We start from the raw sequence: 26,677 nt of genomic DNA on the forward strand, positions 1-26,677 counted from the left end.
TTTTTGTCCCTGAAACCCGGGCCAGAGGCGCAGAAGTAGAGAGAAATGCCCCTCTATTCAGGCGTCTATGGTATACCCCAGACCCGGCCCTCTAAGGCCCCCGCGCTTCCGAGCTCCGCGCAAACTCTGGTTCTTTTTGCACGATCGAGGTGGTTTGCTCTTCCGTTGCCCTGTGGCTTCGGCTTGTCTCCAGAAGGAAGGCGAGGCTTCCGCCCAGCACTGGGGGTGAGCGGGAGCACATTTCCCCCAAGCCTCTGGACAGCATTTGGAAGAGGGTGCTTCCCTAATTCCAACTTCAGGGATCCCTAATGGGCATGTTTGGAGGTTGTGGGGCCCGGGTGGCATTCAGTGGGTGTCTACTTTTGAGGAGACACTTAGGAAGCGGTGCTTGGGGATTCGGGTGGCATTTAGGAGTCTGTTTTATGAGGTAATTCTCTGACGCAGATTTATACCCCTTGGAAGCAGGGCTTAGGGGGGACTTGGGGGAGGCTCGGGGTCTGTGTATGAGTACTCTGTTGGAGGGCAGAATTTTTGGACTCTCCAAGAGGAGAGAAGTTTGAAGTTACTTAAGTCAAGGCGGGAGTTGGGGTCTTGGGACCGGACCGAGTGACAGTGTGAATGTTCGACACCAACGTGGCACTGTGACGGTTTCAGTGGCCTTTGTGACCTCTGATGGGGTTGCGGCTGGTTTACCCGGGGCTGTGAAACCCGGACACTTCAGGGGCCCAGACCCTGGGAGAGGAGCCTCTCAACCGAGGCCAGGAAGACTGTCTGCCAGGCTCTTCTGTGCAGACATAGGGCTACCGGGCCACTGAGCGGTCCTTGGCTACTGCTTTAGTGGGACTATGGTGCGGACCTTCTTTCGTACCTGGTCCACTAGAAGAGAATTGCTCTCTAGGGGGCGGATCAGCGTGCGGAAGGGGCGTGTTGACGGGGTATCCCGAAGTCTGAGTCTCAAACTAGTTTCTTGATAACCCATACAATAATCTGTGAAGGTGAGTAGCGCCCGGTGGGTTTAAAAAAAAAAAAAAAGGCTTTTCTAAGGGTGCTATGCATAATTTATGAGGGGCGTGGTCTTTACAGTTTCTTCTTCGGGATCCGCAGTTAGCTTTCCCTCACAGGTTCCAGCATTTAAACCTGGCATCTATCAGAGAAGATGCCGCAGGTATTGTTCTTGCCTTGTCTCAGTAATTCTAGATTACTGACTCGAGACTCTGGATTCAAGACCCATCTTTGACAAGTCTTTTTGGGAGTCCGAAAAGTGGGTATGCAGGATAATAATAATTTACACCCATTTAGTTACTTTTATTAATCCATTTTATCTTCACAACTTTTCAAAAGTAGATTTCATCCTACTTCATAGATAAAGAATCTGAGATACAGGGCAGGTAAGTAATTTGTCCTAAAGCTGAACAGTGAATGGCTGAACTAGGATTCAAATTTGATCTGTTGGGTTTCAGAGTTGGATAACGTTCCCCGCCTCCAAGCCAATTTAATGGAGCCATTACTGGTGCGCGCCCTCTCCTCTCCTCTCCTCTCCTCTCCTCTCCTCTCCTCTCCTCTCCTCTCCTCTCCTCTTTCTCTCTCTTTCTTTCTTTCTTCTTGGATGTATTAAAGAACATTCTTAGCAGTGATGATCTTTCTCCTCTCCTCTCCTCTCCTCTCCTCTCCTCTCCTCTCCTCTCCTCTCCTCTCCTCTCCTCTCCTCTCCTCTCCTCTCCTCTCCTCTCCTCTCCTCTCCCCTCCCCTCCCCTCCCCTCTCCCCTCCCCTCCCCTCCCCTCCCCTCCCCTCTCTCCTCTCCTCTCCTCTCCTCTCCTCTCCCCTCTCCTCTCCTCTCCCCTCCCCTCTCCTCTCCCCTCCCCTCCCCTCCCCTCTCCCCTCCCCTCCCCTCTCCTCCCCTCCCCTCCCCTCTCCCCTCCCCTCCCCTCCCCTCCCCTCCCCTCTCCCCTCCCCTCCCCTCTCCTCCCCTCTCCCCTCCCCTCCCCTCTCCCCCTCCCCTCCCCTCCCCTCTCCCCTCCCCTCCCCTCCCCTCTCCCCTCCCCTCTCCCCTCCCCTCCCCTCCCCTCTCCCCTCCCCTCCCCTCTCCCCCTCCCCTCCCCTCCCCTCCCCTCTCCCCTCCCCTCCCCTCTCCCCTGCCCTCCCCTCTCCCCCTCCCCTCCCCTCTCCCCCTCCCCTCCCCTCTCCCCTCCCCTCCCCTCTCCCCCTCCCCTCCCCTCTCCCCTCCCCTCCCCTCTCCCCTCCCCTCTCCCCTCCCCTCCCCTCTCCCCCTCCCCTCCCCTCTCCCCTCCCCTCCCCTCTCCCCTCCCCTCCCCTCCCCTCTCCCCTCCCCTCCCCTCCCCTCCCCTCAACCCCCAGTCTGTCGCTGTTTCCTGAGGCTTGCTGAAAGAATTAGGGACCTGCCTGCCTCAGGCAGTACTGTTTGAAATTAAAAGGAGTAGTTGGTGGGACGCTTAGTGCTTAGTGAGGCAGGAGGATTTTGAATAGTTTGAAACCAGCATGGTCTCAAACCTCTCTTTCTCTCTCTTCCTCTTCTTTCCCTCTCCCTCTTCTCTCCTTCCTTTCTTCCCTGTCTGTGTGTCTACTTCTGTCTCTTTTTCCCGGGTCTGTTTTCCCCCAGACTTGCCAGGTATTAGTGATCCTTCTGTGTCAGCCTGCCAAGTACTGTGGAATTATAGGAGCTGTGCTAGCACACCCCCCAAAAACCCCATCTTTTAAGAAAATAGTGTTGCTACTGCTCAGATTAATTATATGATACAATGTGCCAGGCACTATTCTAGACCCTTTCTACATATTTACTCAGTCACAAGGTAAGTTCTTATTCTTAATCCTCATTTTCTGATCTGGGAACATTCAAGTCCTCAAATGTAAGTAATTTTGTATTAATGCAAATATGTCTACATATTGCCTTTAGTTACACATATTTGAAAATTGTAACAGTTTTGTGGCAGCACTGCTCTAAGACCCGTTCTGTACTCATTCTCATAACACATTTCATCAGTGGATTTTTTTTGAGGTGGGGATTGGTATGGTTTGTTTGTTTGTTTGTTTTTTATGATACTATGAATTGAATCCAGGGTGTTGGGGAAGTGCTTTATCCATAGTCTACATCTCCAGCTAAGTTGGATTAGTTTCATTACTATCGTTGCCTATCAAAGGCATCTAGTGAGTTTGTATTTAGCAGTATTTATCTTAAACAAGATACGCCCCTAAGTGGTCATGGATGACGAGCAAAGACTGCTCACTTGGGCTTCGCACGGTTATCCAGTATGGTGAGTGCCTTGACTATTATCTCATAATTCCCACTTGCTAGGCAGGGCCACTTTGGGTGGGGGCTGCCCATCAAACCTCATGAATAATTCGTGAACTGTATGGGATTGGTACTTTTTAAAAAGGTTTATTTATTTATTTTATGTATGTGAGTACACTGTAGCTGTACAGATGGTTGTGAGCCTTCATGTGGTTGTTGGGAATTGAATTTTTAGGATTCCTGCTCGCTCTGGTCAACTCCGCTTGCTCCAGCCCAAATATTTATTTATTATATCTAAGTACGGTGTAGCTGGCTTCAGACACACCAGAAGAGGGCGTCAGATCTCATTACAGTGAGCCACCATGTGGTTGCTGGGATTTGAACTCAGGACCTTCGGAAGAGCAGTCAGTGTTCTTACCCGCTGAGTCATCTCCCCAGCCCAGTACATTTTTTTGAGACAGGGTTTCCTGTTAACCAGGCTTGCCTCAGACTAATGAACCTCCTGCTTCTACCTTCCTAGTGCAGAGATTAAAGGCATGCAGCACCATGCACATAAGCGCAGCTTGGGCGCAATCTTTCTTTTGGTGTTCCCACCCCACCACCCTAAGACAAGGTTTCTATGTGTAGCTCTGATTGTCCTGGAACTCCTTCTACAGACAGGCCTCAAACTCAGACCCTCCTGCTTCTGCCCACTGAGTGCTGGGATTAAAAGTGTACACCACCACACCTGGTGGACACAACCTTTCTTGACCTCTCTGTTTTCAAGTTGAGCTGCTGCTGCTGCTGCTGCTGCTGCTGCTGCTGCTGCTGCTGCTGCTGCTCCAACAGCTTCATTCAGTATTTAGGAGTCAGAGGAGTGCTGCCTGCAGTAGCCCTGTTTCTTGCTTACTGGGTATTAGATGGAGCAATAAGGCAGGCCTGCCTCTTTTGTTCCATCTCACTGAGTCTCGTGCATTATTCATGAATACGATATAGCTTTGGTCTCCTTGATTCCCAGCTACTGCAAGATCATTCATTATTCATGAACATGGGGTGTGGTTGTAATGCTTTAACATCTACTTTCTGGTTGCCTAGTCCTAGTAAACCCATAACCTTGCTTCGTGATTCACGATCGGGAAGAATGGCCTTGAGGTCCTTCCTTGATTTCTTTGACAGCTTAGATGCAGTAATTCTTTATTCATATTTCATAGCCTCTTGCTCTACCTGTTTTTCTAGTTACTGCCTCCAGAGCCACTTGGTGGAGCTGTTCTCCTTCTAATTAAAGAAGTCCCAAACTGGGCAGGGAAAATACATGATTCATGAGTGGGCGCGGTCCTCTTGCATCCGGGTTTCTGGGGGTGGGGCTCAGGGTTTTGTTCCGGCCTTGGGCTCTGCCGCCGCCATCTTGTGTCGGCTGCTGGGGTGAAGGAGGGTGGCAGGGAAGACCACAACCACCGCGGTCGGGGAAGGAGAAGGCGACAGTGATCCTAGCTGGCCCAGGCGGCAGGAGGAGGAGGAGAAAGAGGAGGGTGGCGGCCGAGCTTGACTTCGGCTCCTTGAGGAGTTGGCGGCGGCACGACCCGGGGAACCGGCATTGGTAATAGCTTTTCTCTGCACCTGGCTCGAAGCGCAAGGGCTCTGGGAGGTATGGGAGGGTCCCTGCTGGCTCTCTGCCAGCCCAATGTCTGAGTGCACTGCCGTGTCCTGGGTATTAAGAGTCACTAGGCAAGCGGGTGTGGGGGTGTGCAAATCCTGGGGTGGGGTGGATCACGTCTGTCTGGGACCACCCCTATTCCCTTGAGCTTCGAAATCTGACCTTGACGTCAGACCCCTATCTCAGCTTCTGGAGACTTCTGGCTCAGCACTATTACCAGGTATCTTGATCCGATCCTGAGCCATGCATTTCCTATCAGAACTCCCCACAGTCTCCATAAAGGCACCGGAATTCGGTGTCGCTGCTCATGAAAGCCGTCCATACTTGTGTGCTATTTGAAGACCTGCCCCAAAATCTCCCTTGAGACTCTTCCTAGCCCTTCAGTATTTGCTCTCATGGCTTAAGAGGGGCCAGGCTTGAGGAAAGGTCCGCGTGGCCTTCATTTCCGAATGAAGAGCCTTGTCTAGCATTTTCATCCAGTCTCCCCTCCCCCCAGGATACTATCTGTCCTTAGAGCTGCCATCTGGATTAAACCCGGTGAAAAGCTCTCTGCCTAGCCTTTCCGTGGGAAATCCATTCCTACATTTGAGATCTCCCAATACCACTTTGACATAGCATCCTCCATCGTGGACACCTGGCATTCTTATTCTTTTAAGCACCTGCCTTTAGAGACTCTCCCTGCTTTTAGGGACGCCCCCCTTTTTCACGTTCTCATTGTTCTTGAAGCATTGTTGTCTTCTCCATCAGCCATCGTAACCCCAGTATATTTCCTTTAGTCTCTCATGGGACTAGACGCCAGGGAGGACCTGTTTGGACACAGTTCTCCATTAGTGATCTCTTGCCGCCATCTACTCTTTCAGACTCTTGATTTGTAGCCCCATCTGCCCGATGGTCTCATTCTAGACCCAATTTTTGCCTTCAAAGGCAGACCAGCATTCTAGCTTCTCTTTTTATAGATTCCTTAATCTAACAACAGGCCTCAGAATCTGCCCTCGTCTTTTTTAAAGGTTTCTAGTACCATCATCATTCAGAGAGTCTCAGCATTTGCTTTTGACTTCCCTGAACCTCTATCACTGTCAGATACCTTTTTCCCCAACAGGCTCATTTATCTTCCACAGGAGTAGAAAACCTCATCTATTTACTGTGGAGTCACAAAATTGACTAGAGGAACCTAATTCCATTTGAAGATCTAGGCAGTATTTGCTTGGTAATATATTATCATGATTACAGAGTTTTACTGTGTGGCTTTGGCTGTCTCAAACTCTTAGAGGCCAGCCTGCCTCTGCCTCACTAGTGCTGGGATCAAAGGTATACACCACCATGCTTAATTTTTAGTAATCCTTTTAAGGCTTAAATTATCTGAAATTCATCTTCCTTTCTCTACCCTGTCAGCAGCTGTGGTACCTGTTTAGATCTACGCAAGACCTTTGTTGCTCCATTAGAAATCCCTCTCCAAGAGTCTGCTCTCAGAGACCTCTCCTTGCCTCTTCGCACTTAATATCACAGCTTCTTGGCACTATAGTGTCAGTATCAAAGACCTTTTTCTGTGCATTCCCATTATTTTTAGTGAAGGGTTTCTATCACTAGAATCGAAGACTGTCAGTCCCAGCATCTCCCTGCAGTAGTTTCAGGGTCTACATTCCCCCACCTCTTTCTAGAGACCCAGATTTAAGTCTGTCTTAATACCTCTGTCCAAGGCCGGGCGAGGTGGCACACACCTTTAATCCCAGCACTCGGGAGGCAGAGGCAGGCGGATTTCTGAGTTCCAGGCCAGCCTGATCTACAGAGTGAGTTCCAGGACAACCAGGGCTACACAGAGGAACCCTGTCTCAAAAAACCAAAAAATAAAAAAAAAAACAATACCTCTGTCCAATACCCCCACCATTTATAAGGCCTGCTAAGGTCTCATTTGGGTGTCTTTTATTATCTCCTTCACAGCTCCTTGAGCTCAGTGACTTCCTCTGATGCCTTTCTCATACTCCTCAAGACTTCTCCTTTAAAACCTCCCAGAAACCTTGGCGAGCCTTAGCATCCTCCTCTGTACAATATCTTTTCTACCTCAATCAGCTGGCTCTGCTTCCTAATCCTACCCCAGGTTCCCCTGCTCAGCCTTTCTCTGCTTTGGGAATAGAGTATTCTCAGGCTTCAGTCATCAGTTTGGAGACCCGGGGTAAGTTTAAAATGCTTTCATTTCAGCTTAGCCAAGTAAGTTTTGGAAAATATATCCTACACTTGATCTTAAGCACTGGGAAATATATTCTAATAGAGAAGGCCGAGCACATGGTGAGGGAGAAAGGATCTCCATTGGCTTTGCTTTTTTGTATTTTGTTTTTATGGATTTATTTTTGGATGGGAGTAAGGGAATCTTTAGTTCTTGTCCTAGAGTCTCTGCCCCACATTCTTCCTGCTTGCCTTGATAAAGGGGCTTTCCAAAACCTGGCAATTGAAATCTCCTGTTTAAATATTTTTTGAAATAGTCTCACTGTACAGTTCAGGCTGACCTCAAACTTAAGAGTCCTCCTGCCTCTGCTTCCTTTTTTTTTTTTTAAGATTTATTTATTTAGGAAGCAGAGGCAGGTGGATTTCTGAGTTCAAGGCCAGCCTGGTCTACAAAGTGAGTTCCAGGACAGCCAGGGCTATACAGAGAAACCCTGTTTCGAAAAACAAACAAAAAAAAATTTATTCATTTATTTTATGTATGTGAGTACACTGTAACTGCATAGATGGTAGTGAGCCGCCTTCTTTTTTATTTATTCATTTATCTACTTATTTATTTATTATATGTAAGTACACTGTAGCTGTCTTCAGACACTCCAGAAGAGAGCATCAGATTGTTACAGATGGTTGTGAGCCACCATGTGGTTGCTGGGATTTGAACTCAGGACCTTTGCAAGAGCAGTCGGTGCTCTTAATCACTGAGCCATCTCACCCCAGTTATGAGCCTTCATGTGGTTGTTGGGAATTGAATTTTTAGGACTTCTACTTGTGGTCCTGCTTGCTCCGGTCAACTCTGTTCGCTCAGTCCCTGCTTCTCTGGTCCAAAGATTTATTTATTATTATAAATAAGTACACTGTAGCTAACCAGATGCACCAGAAGACGTGTCAGATCTCATTACAGGTAGTTGTGCCACCATGTGGTTGCTGGGATTTGAACTCACTACCTCTAGAAGAGCAGTCAGTGCTCTTAAAGGCTGAGCCATCTTGCCAGCCCCTGCCTCTGCTTCCTAAGTGTTGCGGTTGTGGGCCTGTACTGCCACACCTGGCTTCAAAGTCCACTTTTGAACAGTGACCCCAAACCTGCCAACTTAGACCCTTGCTGCCAGCACTGGGTGAGGGTAGAGAGGTAAAGGTCTGATAAAGAGCTCTCTGGCTCTGGATCTTGTCTGATGTAGGGAGTGGAGAAAGAATATGCCTGGAACAAATGGCAAGGGAAAGGAGATAACTTAAGAAATGGAGGCCCCTGTGAGTGCCTTGGGAGGAGCCTCTGTCCTCATGTCCTTGAGTTTTGACCACAGATAGCCTCTTTAGCCTCATCATGAGGTCAGTTCATTTTCTCCCAGCTTTTGGAGCAAATGAAGAAATAGGATCTCCATGCCAAGTCACTGCCAATAAGTGCAAAATAGGAATTACTTTTGACTCTCTCCTAGGTTATCAATTCTCTTCCTACCCAAGTTGGATCTAAGTATTCCCAGCAACTGCACTGGCAAAATTTGACCCTGGGCAGGCTCCTACTTCCCCTCTTCTCCCTTGCATTATCTCCTATCTCTGAGTAGTCTGGGCTGGACCCAAAGCCAAATTCTGACACTACTCACCTAAGAAAACCATACAAACTAGACAAATGCCATGAGCCAGGAGAAGTGAGAGAAGTTCTCCAAGCTTTCACTTTCTATTTATGGTAAGAGAATGGGCTTATGTAGTTCACAGGGCATTAAGACAAAGCCCTTTACTCTTGTGACAAATGGGGTAGATAGTAGAGAGCTCTTGTCATTGTGTTCATATTAGAATGTGACAGTGCCAAGATGGAATCTTAGGTATGTTGGTGGTCTTAAGGGTCAGAAGAGGCTTCATTGTAAGAGCAGTTGTGTGAACAGAAAACTCAGGGTATATCCAAAGTGCTTTGAAGAGCCACTGGGCCTACAAAGTGATTGTAGGTCCTATCTTTTATTTATTTCTGACTCCACCACCATTAGAGTTCACTTCCAGTAGCAGGCTGTATTGTTATCTTCCCCACCTCTGGGATCTAGTATGTCACTTGATCATATGAGCTCAGGTTTTCTCATTTGTTCAACAGGGATCTTAAGCCCTGCCTTGCAGGGTCAAGACAATTGAGAGCATGAAATTTGCTAACTCTGAGAAGTAGCTTGGACTTCAGTGTCATTGGATCTGGTCTGATCCCAGTTCAACCACTCTGAGTGGGAACTTTGTTCAAATCACCAAACATCCCTGAAGTTTTTCCTTCCATGTGAGCTGGGGTAAATAAGTAGTTCGATTCCCATAGGGCTGCCCTGAGGATAGACAGCGACAAGACTAGTAAAGCGTTTAATGTGGCCTCTGACACAGAACTCCTAGTAAATATTCATTTATCATAACTGCTAACCTGTTGAAGGGCCTTCACATGAAGAGACTTTAGAAGTGTGTATTTTCTCTCTTACGCAGCCTGTTTTATTGGCCCAGGTTGTTTTCTATTCCTAAAACTGGGAGAAAGGTTTGGGCTTTGTAAAGCTCTGCCCTGAGCCCTCCTGGACCTGTGGTCTGTATCTTTTCTCATCACAGCAACCCATAGAGCTATATCACCACCTATTTTTGCAAAGTGAGGGAGCAGCTCTACATGCTACCTATCAGGGACAAGATTGGAAACCTGAGTATTTCCTGAGTACACATCTGTCCTCCAGTCTTCTCAAAATGGTCGTCTTCCTTTTACTCCATAGCATTGGCGCCTTTCCCTTATGCTGGGCTAGGGAAAGACAGGATGACTTAGCAGTCAGCTGTGTGGATATGCAGGCCAAACCACCTTGGTTCAACTCTTGAGTCTGACAATGGTGTGATCCTGGACAGGCCACGTCATCTGTCCGTGCTAGTTTCTTTCCTAATGTAGACTTGCTGATCCTTGATCAAATCTTCTCCCACTATTACTATTAATAAGTAGAAAAGTAGTTTAAGGCTAATCAAGGCTACATGGTGAGACCCTGTATTTAAAAGAAACAAATAAACCAGAAAAATATCACCATGTATCCTAGGCTTACCTCTGGCCTGTCTTTCTCCCCAGATGTCCAGCTCGCCGCTGTCCAAGAAACGTCGCGTGTCCGGGCCTGATCCAAAGCCGGGTTCTAACTGCTCCCCTGCACAGTCTGCGCTGTCCGAAGTGTCCTCAGTGCCAACCAACGTGAGTATCTTCCCTGGAGACTGGCAAGTATGGTGGTAGGAAAGGGAGTCTTTCGTATTACTCTCCATTTGCCCACACCCCACTCATGCATGTTGTTCTGAACCCATTCTTGCTCTCTGTCTCTAGGGAATGGCGAAGAACGGCAGTGAAGCAGACATAGACGAGAGCCTTTACTCCCGGCAGCTGTAAGTAGGGCAGGAGTTTGCCTAAGGTGGGAAGGGGCACTGAAAGAACTGGATGGGGTGGGCTGGACCGTGACCTGGAGTCCCCTCTAATTTGACAGGTACGTTTTGGGCCATGAGGCAATGAAAATGCTCCAGACATCCAGCGTCCTTGTCTCAGGCTTGCGGGGCTTGGGTGTAGAAATTGCTAAGAACATCATCCTTGGTGGGGTCAAGGCTGTCACCCTACATGACCAAGGAACTACCCAGTGGGCTGATCTCTCCTCCCAGGTATCTCTTCCCAACATCCTCACCCCCCAACCCCCCATCCCCCACCGCCCGCTGAGATACCTGTTTCTCTGTGCCACAGCCTTATCCTCCTGCCCACCTGTCTCTTACAGTTTTACCTTCGGGAGGAGGACATTGGTAAAAATCGAGCGGAGGTATCCCAGCCCCGACTTGCTGAACTCAACAGCTATGTACCTGTCACTGCCTACACTGGGCCTCTTGTCGAGGACTTCCTTAGTAGCTTCCAGGTACTTGGTGATTGCTCAGCTTCCTGCTTGATTTTCACAGAAAGAACTCATGTGTTGTATTTTTGATACTATTCACTATTTAATGTGTTGTCTTTGGCATCAAGCATTATGCGTGAGAGCAGAGAAGATGCAGACAGGATGAGACCTTGGGCCTATGCAGACAGGATGAGACCTTGGGCCTGCCTTTGGGGAAAAGATGGAGACAGTGTCCTGCTATGAGTGTCTAGCTCTTCTAGTATAACTTTAGGCAGGTCACTTAGATCCTGGCCTTATAACTCTTTCCATTTTCAGAATAGGAATGGCAGCAGTACCGACTTTTCATGGGGTTCCTATGAGGATTAAGCATGGAGAATAGCAGCTTGGACACAGGAAAGATGGCACAGGCACTTACTAGTTAAAAAGCCTAGGCTGTGAGAGCTGAAAGTCTGCCTCGGGGGACTTTCAAGGTACCAAGGTCCCCAAGGGCCAAGGTACTGTAGCAACAATCAGACAGAGTAGTAGGAGCTCATCCTGGTGGGCAGAGATGGGTTTTCCTGGAGAAGGTAGAGAGGGCAGTTTCAAAAATTGTGGTGGAGTGGGCACCATTTTGAGAACTACTAACAGTAGTAGTGTAAGAGTGAGCTCAGACTTTGGCTTGAAACCATTTCACTCTGCCTGTCTCGCACAGGGCATGGCACAGTTGTAGGCAATTAGCAAACAGGTGAGTCAGCTGTTCTGCAGTTTGTGCCCATTCTACCTTCCCCAACATACTCTAAGCTTTTGGTGTGTTTCCCTCTCACTGAATCTGATCTCCAGAAGGTCTTTAAGAGAGGCCTGGAGGACCAGAGGGGTAACTGCTATCAGGACTGCCTGTGCCTCTTCCCACCAGTCTCTGCTATTAGTCTTTTATCTTCCCTTCCTCCTAGTTCCGGCCTCTTGACCTGGGGTCTGTTTCTCCACAGGTGGTGGTCCTCACCAACAGCCCCCTGGAAGCCCAGCTGCGAGTGGGGGAGTTCTGTCATAGCCGTGGTATCAAGCTAGTGGTGGCAGATACAAGAGGCCTGTTTGGGTGAGTGCCACTCCTGCATGCCTTTTCCCACAACCTTTCCTAGGCCAAGATCCTCATCCCTCTTCTACAACCCACGTTTCATATTGTGTGTGCTCACCTCTCCTCGTGTGACATTAGTGCTGCTGTGTCCTCTCTGTGATGTGCCAAGTTTGCTCAGCACACACACCTTGAAAGATGCCTTGGGCCTTGTGTGGGCCTCAGGCATCAGTCTTCTTGCCACTCTCTCTCTACAGGCAACTTTTCTGTGATTTTGGAGAGGAAATGGTCCTCACAGATTCCAATGGGGAGCAGCCACTCAGTGCTATGGTTTCAATGGTCACCAAGGTAAGGAAATCAGCCCCAGGGCTCTTCGCAGACAGATAGGTAATGCCAGCCCTCTCTGTACTCTTGTACTTAGACTTGCTTCTGAGGTTCACTCCTTTTTAACCAGGACAACCCCGGTGTGGTTACCTGCCTTGATGAGGCCCGACATGGCTTTGAGACTGGTGACTTCGTCTCATTCTCAGAAGTACAGGGCATGATCCAACTCAATGGATGTCAGCCCATGGAGATCAAAGTGCTGGGTGAGCTGGGGCCATGGAAGTATCATAGGGGAACTGGTTAGGAGATTTGAAAGAGAAGAGTCCCTGGGTTCAGAGTGATGGGAGCTATATCCTGAGTGCCTGAAGTCGATCAAAGAATCTAGTAAGACCCACCAGAGCCAGTGAACATGGGGAAGAAGGGCCAACTGTTCGATTGTTAATAGGAGCATGGGCCCCTAGGATCTGAGTTGTATTTTGAATGGGGCATCATGTCTCAACTGATTTGGGGAAAAGCAGCCTATCAGTATAGGCCTGGGACCAGGGACATGAGAGTCTCATGATATCTGAACTAGCTCTGAAGCAGGGGGGAGATAGTTTCTGATCCCCAGTGAGAACTGTAGTTGAAAGGGTATCTGGTGTCTACATTGAGTCAGGCATATGGTTTTTTTTTCCTTTGTCTCTTGAGTTTTGTAAACTTTAAGGAGGGCATATAAGACTGACAGCCTCCCTATCTACTACTCTAGGTCCTTATACCTTTAGTATCTGTGACACTTCCAACTTCTCTGACTACATCCGTGGAGGCATCGTCAGTCAGGTCAAAGTACCGAAAAAGATTAGTTTTGTGAGTATTGGGGGCAGTAGTTCGTGGTGGGTGGTTCTAGAACAGTGCTTCTCAGCCTTCCTAATGCTGTGAGCCTTTATTTAATACAGTTCCTTGTATTGTGGTAACCCCAACCATAAAATTGGTTTCGTTGCTACTGTTATGAAATGTAGTCTAAGTATTTTGCCAGAGGGGTGTGACCTATACAGTTCCAAATTCTCTGTTCATTTCTTCCCTTTTGTGCTGCTTTCCTGCAGAAATCCTTGCCAGCATCACTGGTAGAGCCTGACTTTGTGATGACTGACTTTGCCAAGTATTCTCGCCCTGCCCAACTGCACATTGGCTTCCAAGCTCTGCACCAATTCTGTGCTCTGCACAACCAACCACCTCGACCACGAAATGAGGTATGTAGTTGAGCCAGCAGTCAGTAAGGATAGAAATACTTGGTGCTAAAGGGCCACCCATACCTGTGCTTGTCAACCGTCCATCCTTTGACAGTAGCCTGATTAATCCTTGCTTGTTTCCTTTGCCCTACCAGGAAGATGCAACAGAGCTGGTGGGCCTGGCTCAGGCTGTAAACGCTCGGTCCCCACCTTCAGTAAAACAGAACAGCTTGGATGAAGACCTTATTCGGAAGCTAGCTTATGTTGCTGCTGGGGACCTGGCACCCATAAATGCTTTCATTGGGGGCCTTGCTGCCCAGGAAGTCATGAAGGTCAGTGGGGTTTCATCTTGCTTCTATTACTTGCTATCCAAATGTGTGAGGGCCTGAGTAATACCGGCCACTTGCTCTTTCCTTGTCCTTCACTAGGCCTGCTCTGGAAAGTTTATGCCCATCATGCAGTGGTTGTACTTTGATGCTCTTGAATGTCTCCCAGAGGACAAAGAGGCTCTGACAGAGGAGAAGTGCCTCCCAGTATGTGAATGGGCTGGAGGGAAGGCAATATTGGGGGTGTTTCTCGGGGAGCTTGTCTCTGATCCTCCTCACTTCATGTTCCTCAGCGTCAGAACCGTTACGATGGGCAGGTAGCTGTATTTGGGTCAGACTTTCAGGAGAAGCTGAGCAAGCAAAAGTACTTCCTGGTGAGTGGTCTCATTGGACACCTAGTGTGTTCACCTCCCTTGGTCTCTGCCCACCCCTTCTGGGGTTCTCTTCTGCATAATAAAGGAAAGAGTCTTATCTCTTTAACCTGTTACCTCTTGGTCTCATCTTCAGATTATAAAAGGTCATTTCTTACAGCCCTGGGACTTGGACATGTATGTGGCAGTAGACTTTATTGGTCTATCATATTGCCTCCAGCAGGCATGAGAAACTGTGGGTGGCTTTGTATCCGCTTGTATCACCCTGACTTGCCTTTGTGTCTCTCCTTGGCTGTTTCTTAGGTGGGTGCAGGGGCCATTGGCTGTGAATTGCTCAAGAACTTTGCCATGATTGGGCTGGGTTGTGGAGAGGGTGGAGAGGTCGTGGTCACAGACATGGACACCATTGAGAAATCAAATCTGAACCGACAGTTTCTCTTCCGGCCCTGGGATGTCACGGTGAGATGGATGGGAATAGGGGAATAGATCATCTCATTTTCCTGTCTTTTTCCTATCCACGGTATTTCAATTAGAGATATACTTATCTTTCCTTTGACCCTTTTCATTCCCCTGTTTCTGTCATTTATTCAGCAAACATTAAATAGTCCTACCTTGAATCAGTTATTTTCTTCTCTTTTCTTTTCTTTCTTTTTCTCTTTTTCTTTCTCTCTCTCTCCCTCCCTCCCTCCCGCTCCCTCTCGCCCTCCCTCCTTCCCTCCTTCCCTCCCTTCCTTTCTTCCTTTCTCTCTTTCTTTTTTAGTACTCGGGCTTGAATCTAAAGCTAACTGTATGTAGCCTCCCTGCATGCTAGACAGGTAGTTACAAAGACTACCACTGAGCTGCCCTTTCATTTCCTTTTTCTGTTGACTTTTTTTTTAAATAAAGATTTGTTTACTTATTTATTTTATTTTTTAATGTATATGAGTACACTGTAGCTGTACTGATGGTTGTGAGCCATCGTGTGGTTGCTGGGAATTTGAGTTCAGGACCTCTGCTTGCTGAACTCAGCACCAGAAGAGGGCGTGCATCAGATCTCATTATGGGTGGTTGTGAGCCAACATGTGGTTGCTGGGATTTGAACTCAGGACCTTCGGAAGAGCAGTCAAGTCAGTGCTCTTAACTGCTGAGCCATCTCTCCAGCCCCCCTATTGACTTTTTTATAAAGAAAAGATTTATTTATTGCTAGGTGTGTTGTGGCACATCTTCTTCCCCCATTAATTAATTAATTTATTTACTTTACATCCCAATCACACTCCCCTCCGCCCCACATACGCAGCAGCAGTGCAGCTTGGTCTTCATGTAGGCCCCTCAACAACTGTGGCACATCTTTAATCCCAGCACTCATATATATATATATATATATATATGAATGAGAGACTGCGTGTATATATGTCTACTGTGTGTGTGCCTAGTCCCTGAAGACACTGGACGAGTATGTTGGATCCTCTAGAATTGTAATTTTGGGGTTATAAGTGGATTGTGAGCCATCAGATGTATTGAGAACCAAAACTTAGTCCTCTGGAAGAACAACAATCTAGCCCTTATCACTGATGCTTTGAGACAATTGTCTTGAGGGTTTTCAGAAATATTCCCGAACTCACTGACTGCCTAGGAGGACTAGTGAATGGTTTATTGCAAAAAAAGAACACCGCACAATCAACAAGGGAAGAACGAAGTCAGTAGCAAACGTCTTCTTAATAGTTATGTCCCAGCAGGGTTATGGAAGGTGGATTTCCCCAGTAACAAATATAACAGTACTCTTAAAAGGTTTCTAGCCAGGGAAGCCGTATCAGAATTCCTGAATCTAGAGGGAAAGAAGGTGCTTAACATAAACTATTCTGTTCACACAAACAGTTCAGGCACACTGAGCCATTATCTTTAGGTGGGGTGGTGATGGGGACTTTTCCTAAAATCTAAATTCCTAGACGCCAGCCAAAGGACACTTTTAGAAATAGGCCTTCTGAAGGATGACATTGTAGTAAAGCCAGGTGACTCTTCAGTTTGAAACTGAGGTCCCTTATGAGGCCTATAAGACCAGTATCATTGTTACCTGTCTGGTATTCCTATTCCTTAAGTTATTCACTGAATAGTAACTTTAGCAGTTACTGTTGAAAATACTTGAGTGATAATAAAGAGTAAAATGAGGCAGGACACTGTTCATACCTTCTCAGTGCTGGAGAGGCAGGTAAATCTCTGAGTTCAAGGACAGGGTGGGCCACAAAGTGAGTTCCAGGACAGCCAGGTCTACACCGGAAACCCTGTCTCAAAAAATAAAAACTAAATAAAGGTTCTAGCAGAGGAAGGTAAATAATAAAGAATGGGTATATTATTGATAAAATATAGATATAGCTAGGCCCACCCATGTACTAAGGAGGCAGAGGCAGGCAGAGTTTGAGGCCAATCTGGTCTACATAGTAATTTCCATGACAGAGCTACATAGAACCTGTCTCAAAACAACGAAGAAACAACATTGATAAAATATAAAAGTAAGCTACAGAATCTGTGTTGGCACTTAGTAAAGGAGAAAGGAGCAAAGTTGTGCTTGCGAGGGGGGGCGGTTAGGTTACTTTGTCGATTTCATTATGATCCTTATGGAAGGTCTCATTTCCACTCAGAGGTCCTGGAATCAGTTCACTTCACCCTAAGTGGCGATAAGAGCCAGGGAAAGGTTCTAAGCATAGGAGGGACGTGACCTGACTTTGCTTTCATAACACTTACGCTTATTTATTGTTGAACCATCTGGTTATGTTTGGGGAAATCTATTCTAACTTAAAATGCTGCTCTTTAAAAGAACAGTAGGTATCACATCAACAAAAACCCAGGTGGCTGGCTAGTCCATTGTCTACAATACATACTTGTCTTCTGCTTTCTTTTCCATCTCATTGCCACCATCTTTTCCATCTCAGCCCTGGCCATGTGGCATTATCTTAGAATATTCTGCTAAGCCAGGGAGCCTCCTGAACTCAAGGCCTGATTCTTCTAGCATCAGATGAGTGTTCAGGGGGACAGCTCTCTATGATGTTGAGTGAATACACCCATGTTCTACTCTCAACTGCATCTCCTGATTTCACAGAAGTTAAAGTCTGACACGGCCGCTGCAGCTGTGCGCCAGATGAATCCTTACATCCAGGTGACAAGCCACCAGAACCGTGTAGGTCCTGACACTGAGCGCATCTATGATGATGATTTCTTCCAAAATTTGGATGGTGTGGCCAATGCTCTGGACAACATAGATGCCCGTAAGTTTTGAAGGCTGGTAAAGAAGGCAGGGGCAAAAGAGTCGGCGCCTGGGTTTTCCTGTTCTTTCCCAGTATGCTTTTTCTTGTCTCAAGGCTATCACATCCTTGTCCCCACCCCATCATACAGGCATGTACATGGATCGCCGATGTGTGTACTATCGGAAGCCACTGCTAGAGTCTGGCACACTGGGCACAAAGGGCAACGTGCAGGTGGTAATCCCCTTCCTGACAGAATCCTACAGCTCTAGCCAGGATCCACCAGAGAAATCCATCCCCATTTGTACCCTGAAAAACTTTCCCAATGCCATCGAACACACTCTTCAGGTGAGTGGTGCCCAGGGGAAAGGGAAGGGCAGGCTGTGTTTACCAGTCCCTTGGCTTCCTGGCATTTACAGGCCTAAGCATAAAATATGTTTTCTTCTAGCACCTTTCTTTTCACCTGGCAGTTTAGCATTTCTGAAAAGACTTATCTAGTCTTCCTTCTTGTGATTCCTCCTTGTGAGGTTTTTTTTTCCCCAATATGTAGACAGGCACAAATGTCTTGGTTGACTAGTAGTTGAGAGGCTAAGTCAAGAGGATTGCTGTGAGGTCAAGGCCATTTGGACTACAAAACAAGACCTTAATCTGAGAAAACAAAGAAAAGAATGGTGAATGTTGAACTATTCCTTACCGAAGTTTAACAGTGTTTTGCCATGTTTTCTTAGATTGATATGCTAGGTATGGTGGCATGCACCTTTAATCTCAGTACTGAAGTGGCAGAGGCAGGTGGATTTTTGGCATCTACTTATTAGATGTGAGTAAAACCATACATAACAACTTAGAGACAGCTCAGCAGTTAAGAGCAATGACTGCTCTTCCAGAAGACCTGAGATTCCAAGCACCCACGTGACCATTTACATTTGACAGTGGTGTTACGTCCAGCTTCAGGGGATCTGATGCCCTGCATGGGTACTACATGCATGTGACATGTGATGCACTAACATACATGCAGAACACCCAAACACATAATTTTTTTTTATTTCTCTGTGTAGCCCTGGATGTCCTGGAACTCACTCTGTAGACCAGGCTGGCCTCGAACTCAGAAATCCGCCTGCCTCTGCCTCCCAAGGGCTGGGATTAAAAGTGTGCGCCACCACCGCCCAACCACATAATTTTTAAATTGGGGCTGAAGAGATGGCTCGGTGGTTAAGAGCACTTGCTATTCTTACAGATGACCCAGGTTCATTTTCTAACACCTATGAGGCAGATCACAACTGTCTATAATTGCAGTTCCAAGGGATCCAATACCTTTTTTTTTTCTCGCCTCTGTGGGCACCTACACACACAGTGTGCATATACAAGTCTTTTTTTTTTTTTTAATTAACCTATACCACACTTTTATGGCTTCACACTTGCTGTGTAGCTGAGGTTGACCTTGAACTGATCCTTCTGCCTCCATTTCCCAAGTACTGGGAAGTGCCACCATGCATGTCTTCAAAGCACGATTTTCATGCTAAACAAAATAGTTCTTTCCCTCTCTTCTAGTTCTTTGTCTCTAGCACATGATATTTAGGTTTCCTGCTCTATTGTGCAACATGTGTTTAATGCTACTATGATAATGATATTCTATATATGATACACGTGTGGAACGGTGCTGCATATCATGAAGCTGCAATGTCAGGACGTTATACATCTACGTGATAAGCACCTAGGCCACAAGGATAGCTGTAGTGCTATCAGAAGAATTCTAAGTGCAGTGCTGGAGTCCAACATATTCAGGATGGATAGTAGGAAGAGAGGGGTGAGAAAAGACCGATCCTACCTATCACACACCCCTTCTGACCCTTCTGTTCCAAAGTGGCTGTGTCAATTTTGTGGGCCCACTAGTCTCACTGGGGCATGTGTAACCTTGAACTTATTTGTCCCATAATCTTCTCTCTCATTGGGCTGCTTAACTGGTACCATTTTAAGTATACATAGGGGAGAGGATAGAGCCAGTGTCTTATTTCCTCAGAAGTTCCTAGAGACTTAGATAGGAATTACTATTGGATTGGATCTATTTTTGTTTGATTGCTTGTTTGTATTTTGGTACTAAAGACCAAGCCTAGGGTTTAGGCAAAAACTTCTCTACCATTTTGTTGTTGTTGTTGTTGAGTCAGGGATGCAATTGTATCCAGCATTGAACTTGCAGCAATCCCGTTTTTAAGATGTAAAATACTCTTAGCTGATACACATTTTTTTTATCAAGGCATAGTACACATGTACAGGTCTTAATACATTTTTCTGCACACGTACATTGGGATAGTTGTTTCCCAGGTCAAGTTCATGAGGGAGTGGGAAAGGTCGGGAGCTTCTGCTTTCCTAAGTAGCTGGGTATTTCCTACTTGCATTATCTATAAGGACTTTCACAAGCCTACGGAAGCTTATTTTGTCCACTATTTCATAAAATCCATTTACTCTGCCTGCAGTGGGCCCGGGATGAATTTGAAGGCCTTTTCAAGCAGCCAGCAGAAAATGTTAATCAGTACCTCACGTGAGTAACTTCCACATCTTACCCTTCTGCTTGCCACCAAAGACATTCAGCTGTCATCCTCAATGCTAGGTGCACACTTTTCAAAGGACACTAAATGTTTAGTTCTCATGCTGTTGGGGGATCAAGATGAGGAGCTTTCTGTGGAGAAAGTGGGATTGCCCTGGAGCCTAGTTCAGTGGCCACTCTCTCTCTCTCTCTCTCTCTCTCTCTCTCTCTCTCTCTCTCTATATATATATATATATATATATATATATATATATATATATATATACATATACATATATATATACACTCTTGCCTCTTGGCCCCCTCTACTCCCTAACAGAGACTCCAAATTTGTGGAGCGGACATTGCGGCTGGCTGGTACCCAGCCATTGGAGGTGCTGGAGGCTGTGCAGCGCAGCCTGGTGTTGCAGCGACCACAGACTTGGGGAGACTGTGTGACCTGGGCCTGCCACCACTGGCACACCCAGTACTGTAACAACATCCGGCAACTGCTGCACAACTTTCCTCCTGACCAGGTAACATACTTGTCTGGCAACATGGGTTTCCTTGCAACCAGTTTGCTGCAGACTCTTAAGTAGCTTCTCCCAGTTAACTAGTCCAGATGTGAGGCAAAAGATGTCAGAAAATTGACCTTTTTGTTTTGTCCTTCATTTCTTGAAGCAAGAGAACTTGCTGTTCCTTTTCACTGTGCTGTAGACTGTGTCTAACCTGTGCTGTAGACTGTGTCTAACCTGATTTTTTCAGGGTTGTAGTGAACCTTGAGGCCAAGATCCTCGACTTGAGAGCAAGGGAGTCAGCATTTATTCAAATCCCAGTTTTCTCTAAACTTGGGCAAGTCATTTCTCTGTACCTTTCTTTAGCTTGAAGGAGGAACAGTTAGATATGTTTCACAGGGCCTTCTGTGAGGATTCATTGGTATTTATTAATACTAAGTACATACCTGGCGATCCAGTCTAGACTAGCAAGTAAAGCAAGTGTTAGTTTTCTCAGCTAGGACCTTGCAGTGTAGGTCTTAGATGACTGATTCCAGCCCTCTTTGGGACCCAGCCAAGGGTAGTGAGTTGGGGTGCATCTAGAATTGTCAGAGATCTTACTCCTGAAACATTCTTATTTTGTTTTAGCTCACCAGCTCAGGGGCCCCTTTCTGGTCTGGACCCAAACGCTGTCCACACCCACTTACTTTTGATGTTAACAATGTAAGTCTTCTTACTGGGTTTTCCTGGGGTCAAATACAGAGAAGATGGACAGGTGGGAAGGAGGTGGTGGCTTTCCATCCAAGGGAAGACGTGTTAACCCTACCATGCATGCCCTGCCTTCCTCTAGACATTGCATCTGGATTATGTGATGGCTGCTGCCAACCTTTTTGCCCAGACCTATGGGTTGACTGGATCCCAAGACCGAGCTGCTGTGGCCTCACTCCTGCAGTCAGTACAAGTCCCAGAGTTCACCCCCAAGTCTGGTGTCAAGATTCATGTTTCTGACCAGGAGTTGCAGAGTGCCAATGCCTCTGTTGGTGAGGGTGTTTGGCCATTTGGTCAGAAGTCACTGCCCCTATCTGTCCCTAGCTTCATTAGTCTTCTACTAATAGCTCCATGACCTCACCTTCCTTTGCACCTCCCTCCCCCTGAAATGAAGGCAATCTGTTGGGGGGTTCAGTCCCTTCCCTCCCTCTCTCCCTCTTCTTTACCAGGAAAACAGACTTTGTTATTCTTGCTTGGTGCATATTTGCCTTGGTTTTATTATTTTCTCTGCTTTTCCACAATCTATTCATCTAGGGGCAATGATCTCCAGCAGGGGTTTCCTCCTCTGATTCTTGCTCACTTTGTCTCATTCCACGTTTCCCATGTCTTCCCATCCATACATCTCTCCCACCCTGATTCTCTGTATATGTGTTTACTCTAATGTTGTCCATCATAATTTAGTCCCCCTGCCTTTCCTTTTGGATATCTGAAATGTGTCAAGAGCTCTGTAACCCCCCTTGTATTGGCCTCCTCTCTTCCCCATCCCCATCTTTTTTTCTGAAATACCTGCCTTTTCATGTTCCTCTCTGCATATTTCCTTTAGTCTTTTCTTCCACCTCCTCCACAGGTTTCCTCTTAACTTCCTTATGGCACGTTCCCGCTTTTCCCTATCTCGTCCTCATCTTGTCTCGTTTCATATCTTCTCTATCTCCTCTTGGGATCCTTCCTGTATATTCATGCTTATATACTTCCCTATATCCCCACCATGTCTTCTGTGTCTCAGATAATACCTCCCCAAGACTGACTGACACCCCATCCATCTGATCACTCTACTTCCTCTTAAGGTTTCTGCTCCTAGTGTCTCTCTAGATCTTGATAGCCTTTATTCCTGCCTTTTTCAGGTTTGCTCTCTGTTCTGCTCTGCCTTTCCCCCTTTGACCCTTGATTCTAGGATATCTCTCCAAAATCTTATCTGACTAACCCTTTGTCGTACCCTAAGGTTTTCTACCCCACTGTTTGCATCTAAAGGGCTGTGTTTTTCTTTTTGTACAGATGACAGCCGTCTTGAGGAGCTCAAAGCCACATTGCCCAGCCCAGACAAGTTACCCGGATTTAAGATGTACCCCATTGATTTTGAGAAGGTGCTTGGCAGGGGCCCTGGATGGGACAGTTGGGGTGAGCTAAGCACAGACGGGGTTGTAAGGAATGGGGATCTAGGACTATGGAGCCAGTCTAAGCCTTTACAGTGATCAGATCATGGACTGCCACATAGCTTTCCTTCTGATCTGGGACAGACCAGCAGGTAATTAGCATTGGAGGATAGTTATATCCCAAGAGTCCAGAAAATTTTCTCATCTGATCTACTACTCTTATTCAGGATGATGACAGCAATTTCCACATGGATTTCATTGTGGCTGCATCCAATCTTCGGGCCGAAAACTATGATATTTCCCCTGCAGACCGACACAAGGTCAGGAGACTTGAAGCCTGATGTTCTATCCACTCTCGGGCTTGAGTTTCTTATATCCCATCCTGTTCTGTAGACCTTCAGTCTCTTATAAATGATAACATTTTCCTTGGTCTATTTCTCAGAGCAAGCTGATTGCAGGGAAGATCATCCCAGCCATTGCCACAACCACAGCTGCTGTGGTTGGCCTTGTGTGTCTGGAGCTCTACAAGGTAGTTCAAGGGCACCAACAGCTCGATTCCTACAAAAATGGTTTCCTGAACTTGGCCCTGCCCTTCTTTGGGTTTTCTGAACCTCTTGCTGCACCTCGTCACCAGGTAGGTGCCCACATGCAAGATAGACCTATAATAAAGTGTATCTCAATAGAACTTGCTTTGGTTTGCATTAGACCTGGTCACTAGGTCAGAGTTCCAATCAAAATATGCCTGCATCTTTTTTTGCAAGAGTACTAAGGAAATAAAAGACAGTAGATCAGAGTGATTGAGAAGATAGTGGGTAGAAGATGAGAATGGGGTTTTCCTTGTGGCATACGACCTGTCATTGTAAAGGTTCAGTGTTTACTCAGTGACATGGGAGCCATGAGAAGGCTTTGAACAAAAAAGGTTATGATCTAACTTAACTGGGTCTGAATGCATCAGGGCAGGGAAGGCAGGGAGGGCAGGGACTTCTGGAATGGACCACATCCTATTCTCTTTCTTATTGCAGTACTATAATCAAGAGTGGACATTGTGGGATCGCTTTGAAGTACAAGGGCTGCAGCCTAATGGTGAGGAGATGACCCTCAAGCAGTTCCTTGATTACTTTAAGGTAAGGCCTGTCTCCCTCTCCCCTTACCTGGAGGACAAGATGGATAAATTACTTTTTGGCCCTCCTGCCATCTAACACTGCTGATTCCCTCTCCTGCCTTCCAGACAGAGCACAAATTGGAGATCACCATGCTGTCCCAGGGCGTGTCCATGCTCTATTCTTTCTTCATGCCAGCTGCTAAGCTCAAGGAACGATTGGATCAGCCGTGAGTAGGCTATTGCCAGGCAGGCTGGGAAGGGCCCTGTGTTGGGTGGGGAGCCTCAGCTTTTGAAGCTTTCACTCCTACCCATCACCTCCCCCGCCCTCACCTACCTCCCCTTCCTCTTGCTTTGCCTCCTTGGCCCTCTTCCCTTACCCTCACCCCTTTCCCTAGGATGACAGAGATTGTGAGCCGAGTGTCAAAGAGAAAGCTGGGCCGCCATGTGCGGGCACTGGTGCTTGAGCTGTGCTGCAACGATGAAAGCGGCGAGGACGTCGAGGTCCCTTATGTCCGATATACCATTCGCTGATCTCCGTGCATTCCCCTAAGCCCCAGTCCTCCCTCCTCAGATCCTTTCCAATCCTGGTTTCCATTTGGCCTCAGGCAGTGGTCCATGTAGCCAAGCCTGGCCTTCCCTATTACCCAGCAACCTCAAGACCCTCTCACCGCTGCTTTGTACCTTGTTTGGAACCTAAATCCCAATAAAAGGATAATTACCCAGATGTAGCCATCCTGGCTGTCTCCAAGGAAGGAAGAAGTATGTCTAGAGTTCTCTGGTTCAAATAAGTACCCCAATGGGCTACTCCAGCTATAAGCTTTCTGGGCAGAGAAAACTGGGAATTGATATCTTTTATATACTCTGCATAACAGACATGAGGTACCAGTGAAGTTATGCAGACCAGTACCTGGGTCAATATGATTTAAGTGACTTGAACTGGGTTCAAACTCTGTCTTCTCCATGATCACTACTAGCTGCCTCCATCCACTATGAAGAATACACTTAACAGTGATCAGGTGGGGGCTGGAGAGACGGCTCAGCTCTTAAGAGCACTGACTGCTCTTCCAGGGGTCCTGAGTTCAATTCCCAGCAACCACATGGTGGCTCACAACCATCTGTAATGGTGGGTCTGAAGGGAGTGACAGTATACACACATACAATCAGTCAATCAATCAATAAAAACAGTGATCAGGCTGCAAGTGCTAAGTTCGCATGTTTTGGGCATTCTCCCTTGGGCAGATCCCTTCCCCAGTTTGAAGCAGCCAGACTCTGGGCCATCCTTTTGGTCTTTTGAGACAGTCTCTATTTAGCCCTGGCTGGCCTGGTACTCACTCTCTATACCAGGCTGGCCTCAAATTCACAGAGATCTGCCTGCCTCTGCTTTCAAAGTGCTGGGACTGAAGGCGTGCGCCACCACTGCCAGGCCAAGCTGACCTTTACAGTCATAGTTCCCCACAGCACCAGGATTGCCTGTACAGTTATTTCAAGTTCATGCTGAGGAGCCCTGAACAACCCAGTCTAAGGAACATCAATGTCATGAGGCATACTGAAGGTTTTTCTTTTCTTTTTCTTTTTTTCTTTTTTTTTTTTTTTTGGTTTTTCGAGACAGGGTTTCTCTGTACAGCCCTGGCTGTGCTGGCCTCGAACTCAGAAATCCGCCTGCCTCTGCCTCCCAAGTGCTGGGATTACAGGCATGCACCACCACTACCTGGCTCATACTGCAGCTTTTTTGGATATACTTGACTAAGGATATCTGGAGAAGAAAGTGTTCTTTTCTGCTTCAGTCTGCCCATATATCCTCCTAGGAGCTACCTGGACCTTATACCTTCCAGAGAAGAGCTGGCGCTGGGGCCAAGGAGTAATTGGTTAGTGCAGGTAGTAGCAGGAAGCTTATCAACAGCTCCATCAAGCCCACAGCAGCTGTGCTTCATTGTTTTAGCTGAGAGTGCCAAACAGTTGGGAACACCAACCTGGTTGGCTATCCTGGAGTTTTTCCTTCATTGACTTCTGCCTCCAACATAGCTGGGAACCAGTTTTTCTGTCTTATTTAGGAGTGTGACCCTTCTCCACTTCAGTGAAATAGTTCATCCCGTCCCCAAACTTGGCATAATTCCCATCACAACCTGTCTCCACTTCTACCTCCTGAGCTTTCTCCTGGCCCTAGGCAGTGAATGCTCTTGCCTACCTCTCTGTCTATACTTTTTTTTTCTTGGCCTGATCTGTTGGATTCACCTTATTCTTCCATATAGTTCTGTTTTACTCTCCCACCATGCCACTTTGGGTAACAGGCACTTTGCTTCTGGTGTCTCATGGTGATAGTAACTGTTCATGGTGAATGGGAAAGTTTTCCCACTGTCAGCACTCTATTGCTGTTACTTCTCTAAGAAGACACCTGCCACCTGCCCATTGTCTCACCCCATTACAGGCAAGCACTACATACACTGTTGTTTGTACTGGTTTTCCACCATCTCAGTTCCTTTATGGGCAACCTGCATACTTTGTTCTCTAACTCTTCCATTGCAGCTGATTCTCTATAGACATTCCAGTCTCTTTACCACCACTACTCCTGGATTCCTTTGATACTTTACTAGTATCTGACACCCTTGTTTATCAAAACCAGCTGTAATCCTAGCATGATGGAGGTGAATCAGAAGTTCAAGGCCAGCCTGGACTACATGAGACTCTGCTTTAAAACCAAAAGATTTAAAACAACCAGTTACCCTATAATTCTATGTCTTAGATCATACATACTCTTTTACTGTTGTATGTACGCCATTACAAGACCAAACTGATAAGAAATGGGGCTCAGCAAAGCCAGGATTGGGTAACTGTTGAGCCCCCTGTATCCAGCAGATTTGCAAATATTTGCCATCTAATTATTCAACCATTTGTTTAGTGCTGACTGCTAGGCACTATTATAGGTATTTGGTACATATTACCATCATAAGGCTTATGAAACTTAGAATTGACAATAAATACAACTAAGGTAAAAGTTG

At 46.8% G+C, this 26,677-nt stretch overlaps 1 protein-coding gene across 5 annotated transcripts; it reads left to right on the plus strand.

Annotated features, from left to right (window-relative positions):
- On the plus strand, window positions 1–24,878 carry Uba1 (ubiquitin-like modifier activating enzyme 1). 5 transcript variants are annotated; one of them, NM_001276316.1, is made up of 27 exons: window positions 1–225; window positions 899–995; window positions 10,148–10,264; window positions 10,391–10,449; window positions 10,548–10,716; window positions 10,827–10,961; window positions 11,903–12,009; window positions 12,243–12,333; window positions 12,440–12,572; window positions 13,055–13,152; window positions 13,389–13,535; window positions 13,670–13,846; window positions 13,943–14,047; window positions 14,134–14,214; window positions 14,515–14,670; window positions 17,285–17,450; window positions 17,578–17,774; window positions 19,898–19,962; window positions 20,288–20,483; window positions 21,090–21,164; window positions 21,292–21,481; window positions 22,482–22,570; window positions 22,807–22,899; window positions 23,022–23,213; window positions 23,602–23,703; window positions 23,808–23,908; window positions 24,077–24,878. In NM_001276316.1, the coding sequence occupies exons 3-27, from the start codon at window positions 10,148–10,150 to the stop codon at window positions 24,210–24,212; spliced, it is 3,177 nt and encodes a 1,058-aa protein (NP_001263245.1). In that variant the 5' UTR covers window positions 1–225; window positions 899–995; the 3' UTR covers window positions 24,213–24,878. The 5 variants fall into 5 exon arrangements, with proteins under 5 accessions (NP_001263245.1, NP_033483.2, NP_001263246.1 ...); NM_009457.4 differs by lacking the exon at window positions 899–995; NM_001276317.1 differs by lacking the exon at window positions 899–995 and having other exon boundaries at window positions 203–427.
- The last annotated feature ends 1,799 nt before the right edge of the window (window positions 24,879–26,677 follow it).

Source organism: Mus musculus, chromosome X (genome assembly GCF_000001635.26).
Source record: "Mus musculus strain C57BL/6J chromosome X, GRCm38.p6 C57BL/6J".
In the NCBI taxonomy this organism is placed as follows: domain Eukaryota; kingdom Metazoa; phylum Chordata; class Mammalia; order Rodentia; family Muridae; genus Mus; species Mus musculus.